Below are 10,016 nucleotides of genomic sequence, written 5' to 3'. Positions count from 1 at the left end.
TCAACTTCCAGGCTCCAGTGAAAAAAGTCTCAGCCTATCCAGCTTTTCTTTATAACTCAAACCTTTCATACCTGGCAATATCCTGGTAAATCTCTTCTGAACCCTCTCCAGCTTGATAATATCCTTCTTATAACTGGGCGACCAGAACCAGAAACAGTATTCAAGAAGAGCCTCACAAAGTCCTGTACAGCCTCAACATAATGTCCCAACTCCCATACTCAAAGCACTGAGCAATGAAGGCAAGTGTGCCAAACACCTTTTTAACCACTCTGTCTATGCGCGAGACAAACTTTAAAGATTTACATTCCAGCACCCCTAGATCCCTCTGTTCTACCAGAGTACCCAACATGTCAATAGTTCTGCTCTTCTTTTGAGCCAAAAGTTCTGTGTTCATGAGGATATAGACTACTAAAACGGTCTGTGGTGAGACAGGACGTTAGTCCACAAAAATAGTGAACATCTGAACCCAACTGTGTCTTCCAGAAATCCACAAACAGAGGCAAAGCAGTGACATGCTCTGAATAAAAGCAAACTCATGCAGAAATCAGAAATTAAAGCAGAAAGGACTGGAGAAACTCAATAGGCCTGGCAGCATCTGTGGAGAGAGATGCAGAGTTAATGTTTCAGGTCCGATGTGACTTCAAGAATAGTTATACTGGACCAAAAGTTTTAATTCAGTTTCTCCTTCCATAGATGCTGCCAAATGTCCTGATTTTCTCCAGTGTTCCCTTTGTTTGTTGCTGACGAGCTCTAGTTTCAGCAAGCATGACCAAGGTATTAGGGGGTCAGCAGGAATGGGATAGATTGTAAAGGTAGATGGGAGTGGAGGCAAAGAATCAGGAGGGAAAGGTAGAGGTAGTGTATTTATCACTTTATATTACCTTGTCACGAAGGTGGTAGATGACCTCCCTGCCCAGTGATATAATTACCAATTAACAAAGAGCTCATGTAAATAGGATTGCATCTTTTAAGGGGAATCCCCACCCCCCCCACCCAATGCTGACCCATTATGCACCTGATAAACATAAAATTTCTTTGGAGCTCCCTCACGCAGCCAAGTCACAGTGCTCCCCAATTTTGAGGCCCTTGTCAGGTTCACCACTACCCGGACAAAATCCCACCCTTTGTGCTGAGTGTTGGGGAGTATTTAACCTTGAGAGAGCATTCATGACTGAGAGTTTTATAGGCAAACAGCAACGAAACAGACCCTTTGGTCCAACTAGTCCACGCACTGTTCCCAAACCAAACTAATCCCACCTGCCTGCTTTTGGCCCACATCCCTTCACATCTTTCTTATTCATGAACTTATTCAATTGTCTTTTAAATTTTGTAACTGCACCTGCATCCACTACTCCCTCTAGTCATTGATTCCAGATACAAATGCCTTTCTGTGTAAAAATGTTGCCCCACATATTCTTTTTAAATTTTTCTCCTCTCACCTGAAAAATATGTATACTAGTTTTGAATTCCTGGACTTGAAACCCAGTTTCATCTGATATCAACATATTTACATTTCAAACTGTTCGCTCAATAGTGATCAACAAGGGGCAATATTAATATGTTTCCCTCAATACTTCCTGGGCAAAAGAATCTTTGAAAGGAATCTTAATGAACAAAATAATTCACAACAGAGGATTAACACCAATGCTTTTCACCATTACATTTTCACTTTCATTAATGTGAATTTTAAAAGAAACAAATGTGCTTTCAAGGAAAATATAAAAGGCTGGGACAATTTGACACAAATAATGTTAATCTAGTATCTAGCCCATTAAACTGCTTTCACTTCATCTACACAATAAGAGAGTTTTTTTTTAAAATGTATATGTCTTCTTTATTTAATTCTCATCATGAATTAATTTGGAATCTGATCCTGGTTGTTGACGTGGATTGGAGTGGTACCTTAAACACAACAGAAGAACTTTCTACACTTGCCATATATGAGCACTGTCTTAACAAACAGCTGAATCGTTTCAATACAAAATCATAGCAAGCTAAGGTACAACATGAATAATAAATTCAACATGAATGGTATCTCTGACTGTTAAGTGTTAACAATTCAATTGGTTCTCAGCCCTACTACTAAGAAAAAAGTTTCCACTGTACATCATGTTGTAAAATCCACAGATGAAGTCATATAAATCTCACAAGTTTTTTTTATAGAGTTTTGGTGCTTGCAGTGCCATTGCAACAATTTTAAAAAATGTCTCTCAAAACGCTTGACAACTTCCTTTCAGCCCCTTTTACTCTTGAAGGCGTTAATAGCTAAGGATGTTATTATGGCAACTGTTGACCTGGTAAAAGAAATTGAAAATGTTTATGCGAGAATATGGACAGTAAATATGACCTTTTACAATAGGGCTGGTCTATGGTTGCCAATAGTCTGAAACTTAGTTGATTTTGAAAGTAACTTTATCAAAATTTTTAACAGCTTCTTAACACTAATGCAGGGATGACAGGATAGCTAGTCCTCCACTAAGATTGAAACCTCACTATTGTTTGAACATAGATGAGAAAACAAAAATGTGTAAGCACCCCTGCAAAATGCCATTAACAATTGGCATCCAAACTGACAGTATACATGTATTTCCAAATTGAGTATAATAACTCACTTAAAGAACTGGACAAATCTACCACTGCATTAAAGGGTGTAAGTTTGTACTGTTTGCCAATTCTGTCATCTTCACCCTAATTGTTAGGTGTACTCAGTAAACATGAACAAACTTTCTATCACTGTTGTTCATTTCTCCACAGCAGATATCATTACTACCAACAATATAGAAAACTGTTCCTGGCATTCACATAAGTAACAGGAAAAAATTGCCGCCATTATAATTCATTTATAAAGAATCTATCAAATTACCCAATGACATATCAAAGCACTTTCACCTGGAGTGAATGAGAGTGACATGATCTGAATGCCTTGGTGCATTACGACAGTGAGCTAATGGAAAAGAGCTACAGTTGTTTCACCATCGTGCTATGATTCCCATTGGTGTTATTACTGGGCAAATTAGATTGCAGACTGAAATCTGGTTTGATCAATCATAGTTTATTTTTATTTGGTTTTAATAGGTGGTCTGTCATTGAAATATAAGCAAGCAATGTCACAGATACAATTTTAATAATAAAACAGAGGTTAATTGTGCAAAAGAAATGATGATAAAATAAACCAAAATAATGACATAGAACATCCATATAAAGATCTTGAAGCAACCAGTAAAAATGCAATCCTATTAATCACAGTAGTGTCCCATTACAGTATTCAAACATGAGAGAGAATGTCCTTCTGTATCCCACATAGGGTTTCAGTTCCCAGTTGTGAGAATCTGGTAGTTACTTCCTTGATTCACCTCACTGCACTTGAACTTTCTCAGCTTCAACAACTCACCCAGGGTTTCAGCCAAACTCTTCTGGTCTGGAAATTTTAAATGGAACTCTTTATACTCAATTTTTAACGATTCTAAACTACCTTCTCCCTGACCCCCCCCTGCAACTACTTTACATTCTTATGACTTTCTTGAGAAAGTACACTGATGCTTGAGCCCCACTATTGTTGGAATTAACATAAAAGTTAAAGATTTAACCAAAGTTCATCAAGATCCTAATTTACTTGTCTGATGGACTTGAGTCAACAGAAGACACTGACCAGGTTCCGGTACTTAACAAAAACTATTTGCTACAAATAAATAAAGTCTACCCTCAGGTAAACAAGTATGAACTATCAACATAGCATGTTAGTTGTTGAAACTTTAAGCCCATTTTTTAAATCACACACGCATGAAAGAAAGTCCTAACTTGGACGAAAAAAACTGCGGAATCACAGTTCAATAGCACCCGTACAATGAGGTGTTCCCTTTTCTTCTGAATAGTTTTCATTCTCTAATCTCCTTCCGACTCAGTTTTTTTTGCAAAGGACCCAGTGGACTTACACATTAACTGTTCAGTTTCACCATCATGGATTACAGGCAACAGCTTATAGCAAATGTGGGAGTGAATAACTGATTGTAAGTTTGAGATACATTCTCAAGGAGATAGAGGGGACACATACTATTTCCTTCTTTCTGGAGATAATCTGTCCCTCATTCATTCACACACATCACCTGTTCAGCTACCCAGGATCCAATCAGAGACCATGATCACACCAATGACTTCTGACATCACACTGGTCACAACTGAACTAACCAATCAGCAATCTGTTGCCAGCTGAAACTCACTCCTCCACAAAACAAGTGTGAACAAAACTCACATTGAACCATTTTTTAAAGCAGCAATTCCTTCTCCATAATATTCAATCAATCAGTCTTTTTTCCCACTTTAATTTACAATCAAAAACTCATCCATTCCTGAAAATCTCATTTCTCATTTACTTTTAGAAGCAGGGAATTCTATTGGAGGCTCCACACTCTCTGTTCATGGCAGCACCTGTATATATCCTATGATATGTTCGAGGTAAGTTACTCTTGCTTTTACAAATCTTGGCCATATTTGGCACTAAACCATCAAAATTTAGCGGCATAAACTGATCTTCTATTTGTCTCACAGGCTATTCCCATATGTTATTAGACATTATGACATCATCGAAATAAACTACAGTTACTTACTCACCTACGACTTGATTCCTAAACCTTTTGCAATGTAGTTGGACATTATTTGACCCAAATGACATGATGCAACATTGATATAATCCATTTGGTGTGACATTCTTTAACTCTTGATCTTAATAGCACTTGCCAGTACTCCTTCAGTAGATCAATCTTAGGAATGAATTAGGCACTGCCTACTCATTTAGTCTTTCAACAAAAGAAATTAGGCACAAGTCTGTTTTCATTATTACATTTACCTCTTTGTAGCCTATACAGAATCTAGTTGACCTATCCAGTTTTGGAACTAACACTACCAGTGAACTTCAACTGTTTTGATTAAGTTCAATCAAGTGATTTTCCAGCATGTATGGAATCCCTGTTTCTCCCGCACTTATTGCTCTGTGCTCAATCAACAAGGATACTGTTCTTATCTGTAGTGACTCTCCTACACCATGCCTAGCTAATGCAGTATATCTAGCTGTGTCTCTACACATTAACTTATATTTCTCAAATTGTATTATAAGGTTCGCTGCTTTCCTTCCTCTAAATCGGAGCTCACTATGGCCATCTGTCACAGAATTCGTGTTGGCTAATCAAATTTTAGGTTTATTTTGACAGCTATGTCTATTTCTCCTTCTACCTCACTCTTATTGTGTATGGCACCCTCCACTACTCACATGATCTGACATACTTCCTTGTCCTTATCCTCTTCCCTGCAACAATTTCAGTACGTTTATGCGACTTGCTGCATTATCTTACATTAACGATGAGTACGTTTCTAAAGAGCTACATTGCCTGTAATGCGTGTTGGGATATCCTGAGATTATGTAAGGCCATTAGTCAATATGTTCTTTCTTTCTTCAAAACACATTTGTGAGAGCAAAAGTTTTGCTTCACATTTTTCATTTACGAAGAGCCAAAGAGTTCTCAAAAATTCCACTTTGGCATTCTTTCTGACTATACCTTCATTTTTGTCTTGTTTTGGTTTTCCTATCACTCTTAATATGCTACAGCGTGAAAAAACAGGAGATCACTGGCTTTGTCGATCAATATCAATATCTATTTTAATCCAAATATACTACATGTTGGGAGGTGTGGCAGAATTCCAAGTATCCTAGCATTTAGCGATTTTTCTGCAGATCTGGAAATATTCTAGGTTTCACAACTGAAAAAAAAGTCAACATGGTTTTCTTTCCAAAAATGACTTCAAACATCTTTATTTTAAAAAAGACACTACGCAATATAATTCAGTTCAAAACGACACAATTCAGTTCTTTTCCCCGACAATTAGCATACAAATGTGAAAAGATTTAAAATGATTACACAGATATTTTAAAATGTAATAAATATAAATATACAAGTTTTCATCTTCTCATTCCCTTCATAAAAACATGCAAATAACAATGAAAACATCCAGCTGGACAAATAATTCTTCAGTCAAATACAAAACTTAAAGTAATGTCTGAATGGTGACATATGAGATTTCAGATGAACAAATGAATTTCCCATCATTTGGGTGATAAGCTCAGAAAACTATTCTTTAAATGGACATCACTGAAAAATATCTTTTTGATTAAAACAGTGGTTCTCAAATGTACTTGTTGAAATACCTGCTTTCAAATGGATTTGTAATTCATCCACATCTCTATAATGCTATGTAATACCCAGAATATTGAGGTGCTACATAGAAAGAGATTTAAAAGTTGTATTTTAAAGAAAACAGGTATTTGATCATGAATATCAATTTGATAGTGTGCCTGATTCTCACTGTAGGTACTGTTTATTGCCAACCGGAACCCAAAGAGAATGGGAGGCGGACTGGATGATTATATGACTGGAAAGAACAAAGCATAGAAATCAGTACAAAGCACCAGGGCAACAGAAGCAATAGGAAAGCTTAAGAGTGATGAAGATGTACACTGCAGTGAGAGCAGGAATGTGCAGACAGCGGAGCATAGAGGAAAAAAACAATATGAGAATGGAAGAAGCATGAGAGGGCATGGAGGGAGCAGGAGCACAGAAAATGTATTTGTGAAGCAGTCAGACAGCAAACATACAAGTCTAGAGATAGTACAGGGACCGAGGGAATGGGGGGTAACCAGGGAGCACAGGTTGGGGGGGGCTGTGGGCGGTGGTGAAAGCACAGGCAGAGGAGGGGAGAGGAGCACAGGCACAGGGAATGCATCAGTGAAGTGGTCAGACAGCTAGAGAACTAGGAGTGGTGGTGAGGGGAAGAGGTGGATGAAGCAGGACAACATTGACCTTACCTCATTCACCATACCTGTTCACTCATTTGTCCTGACAATTTCAGTCTACGCAATGAGCCAGTGGGCCAGCCTTGGCATTGCCACCCCTTGGTAGGTCCCAGCAACACCCAGCACTTCATATATTCCTGTATGAGAACCACTGAATTAAGTTCTGAGATCCAGTCCTTTCAATCAAATTGCTAATAGTGCAACTCAGTTCCTACACTTATTTAACAGGATCATTCTTAATAGCCTCCCTCACAATTGCTTAGTTTGACTTCAGCTGGCTATCATGACTTTTGGCGCAGCCACTGTATAGTGGCTACACACTTCCTTTAATTTTTGCAGGTAGATCTTAGCCGATTTGGACAGTTACAATTTGGCAACACATCATCTGCCAATCTAAGCCTACAGACCTTCTCCAAAATCAACAGGTTTTATCATTCTTAGTATAATGGTGTTTCCTTAGTTCTTGGTCCAGTTTATCAAGACTGCCCTTAAACTGGCAACAAAAGCTGTCAGCTAGGAGGAAATGCAGTCTCAGGCCACAGAGCTGGCTTCTGCAAATTGGCCCAAATCCATGGCTATGGTTATAGTTCATCTAAGTGCCTTATTGTGAAAAACAGGCTGGTCTTTGGCTAATGAATATCCACGAGGAATGTTGTGCGAAGATTTGTTTAGGAAATGCAGGAATGTTCACACACTCGACAGCTTCACATTGTTCTAAATCCAAATTAGGTTTCTTTTGGTAATTCCCCCACCCCAATACAATAATATAACAGTTTGTTCTTCCAATGTAAAGCTTTTACTTGGCCGTACAGGCCTTGTTCTGTCTTCAGGTAGCCACACCTGATACCTCTGCGCATTGAAGCCGCTGCTTTTGCTCGTCCACAGAGGTGACCTGACTGAGATCCATATCTGTGTTGGTCGGTTTGTAGCCACCAGAGGCTTTCCACTTGCCCCGTTTGGCCAACAGGTGGTGAGCCAAGCCAGCAAACACTAGAGTCAAGATGGCAATGGCGAAAATGGAGCCCAGAACTACTACCAGGGAGACCCCAGCCTGGCCTGGTTGTACGACATCGGGCGAGATGGTAGTGGGAAGTGGGGGACTGCTACTGCCAGAGCCTTCAATTTCGCAAGTGGCACCGTCTTCCTGAAGCACAAAGCCCTCTTTGCAGTCGCATTTGTAGCTGCCGTAGGTGTTGGTGCAAGTCATGTCGCATTCGCCAGCAGCACACTCATCAATATCGTGGCACGTTTCGCGCACATCGTCGTAAATATAACCGACGGGGCAGTAGCACTCGGATCCGACACAGCGCGGATCACAAGGGTCTGTTTGGGCCTCACAGTAGAACACACACGCTCCAAAATCAAAGGGGTCTATGTGGTAGCCTGAATAGCAGCTGCAACTGTAACTTCCAGGAGTGTTGGCACAAAGGTGGGCGCAGGAATTGGCGTTCCAACACTCGTTGATGTCCTCACACTTGTTGTCCGTGCCCAGTTGGTAACCACTAAAGCAGTGGCAGCTGAAGTTGCCCGGGGTGTTCACGCATACCTGCTCGCACGGTCTCTGCTGGCACTCATCCACGTCGGTGCAGCTCTTTCCGTCGTCGTCCAGGGTGTAGCCGTCCCAGCACAGGCAGAACGGGGTGCCATTCTGCACGATGCAGTGGTGTTGGCACCTCGCCTCCTGGCACGGGTCGTGAAGCCGGCAACTGCTCTTGTCCTCCCCCAGGGTGTAGCCGGTCTGGCAGCCGCAGACCGGGCCAGCGAGCGAGGAATCGCTGCACAAGTGCTGGCAGCCGCCGTTCTCCACCCGGCAGGCCCAGGGGGGCAAGGCCTTCGCCCGCCAAGACGCGCGGGCATCGCCCGCCTGTCCCGGGCTGCAGGTGAACTCGAGGCCCCAGGGGGCCACCCGCGCTTGGGTGCCGGCGGGCAGCTCGGATAGGTGGCCGCCGTCGGCGGCGAACGGGGTGCGGTAGGTGACGCTGGCATTGTCGGCCCTCAGGTGCCCGCAGCTGCCCTGGTACCGGTATTCGCACAGGACCCCATCCGCTTTCTGGTTGCACGCCCGCTCCTCCCACATCCCGCTGGCGGACACCGTGACGCAGCGGGGGCCGCACTCCCCGGACGTCACGCCCCACTGGCTGTAGTTGGCGGCGGCCTCGCCGTTTACCCAGCGGTAACCCCGCAGCAGGCTGTCGTTACCGGGGCAGGCCTTGTGGTGCAGCTGGAGGCCGATCCAGAAGTTCCCCTGCGCCGGGGGGGTCACGGCAACTCCTCCTCCAGTCCAGGAGGGGCGCTCAACTCTCCCTCCTACAGTGGGTTTCTCGGTTTCTCCTCCCGTCCGGTGGGGGCGCACGCCCCTCATTTCGCCGCCGCCGCCCCCCAGCAGAACCGCGATGGCTTCGGCGGCCACGGTGGAGACTATGGTCATAGCGTCTCCCCCGCCGTTCTTGCAGATATTGCGGGCCATGTTGAACTTCCTGCGTTCCTGCTGCAGGCTGTAGCAGACGGTGGCGACGCAGACGCTGGCAGTAGGCTCCTGCACCGCGGGCTGAGAGCTCTGCACTCCGTGCACCAGCACGGCGCTCAGGCAGAGGCACAGCAACAGCAACATGGTCTCTTTCAGTGCTACTCCAGAAACCACTTCTCTAACACACTGTCCCGTAGCCAGTCAGGCTCAGATTTAAATAGCCCTGGACGGATTGCACTACGGAAGGAAGTGGGTTAAAACAAAAAGGGCTGGGACTATATGATGTAACTGATTCAAAGGAGTTACTTGTCTCGATGCCAACTCTTGCAAACTTCATCGAGTGAAGGGGACTTGGCCAAACTTTCACTGCAGGCTTCTCGGGGAGAGCGCTGATCTCGAGAACAGATCCCTCCCCAACATCCGTCAACATTTGTTAACTCCTGACCACTCCTTCACACAATCCCAGGACAGAGGAGGAACAGTAAATATTCTCCCTGTAAAGAGGGAGGACACCGCACTTAGTTCCCATTCTCACTTTTGTTTAAAAAATGTTTTTAATGCTTTAAATCAACCTTTTTCACATATAAATAAAGTGTATTTTCCTCTGTGTTTCTCCAGCTCTATTTTTGACCGAATAGTGGTCTAGGGGTAGATAGGTCTTGAACTAACGGGATCTTATAGTTTACGTTACAAACCCATGCACCCACC

The 10,016-nt window shown here is 42.8% G+C and overlaps 1 protein-coding gene across 1 annotated transcript; it reads right to left on the bottom strand.

Moving 5' to 3' along the window:
• Window positions 1-5,772: 5,772 nt before the first annotated feature.
• Window positions 5,773-9,708, bottom strand: LOC125454904 (thrombomodulin-like). The gene has a single exon (XM_048536188.2). It carries the CDS (start codon window positions 9,450-9,452, stop codon window positions 7,668-7,670), a length of 1,785 nt encoding a protein of 594 aa, XP_048392145.2. The 5' UTR covers window positions 9,453-9,708; the 3' UTR covers window positions 5,773-7,667.
• Window positions 9,709-10,016: the final 308 nt, after the last annotated feature.

Source organism: Stegostoma tigrinum, chromosome 9, assembly GCF_030684315.1.
Source record: "Stegostoma tigrinum isolate sSteTig4 chromosome 9, sSteTig4.hap1, whole genome shotgun sequence".
In the NCBI taxonomy this organism is placed as follows: domain Eukaryota; kingdom Metazoa; phylum Chordata; class Chondrichthyes; order Orectolobiformes; family Stegostomatidae; genus Stegostoma; species Stegostoma tigrinum.
The sequence above is the reverse complement of the archived record's forward strand: the minus strand, read 5'-3'. Positions and strand labels throughout refer to the sequence as shown.

Bases quoted from the DNA above. Each gene is read 5' to 3' on its own strand.
- LOC125454904 (XM_048536188.2), bottom strand. From the start codon at position 9,452: ATGTTGCTGTTGCTGTGCCTCTGCCTGAGCGCCGTGCTGGTGCACGGA.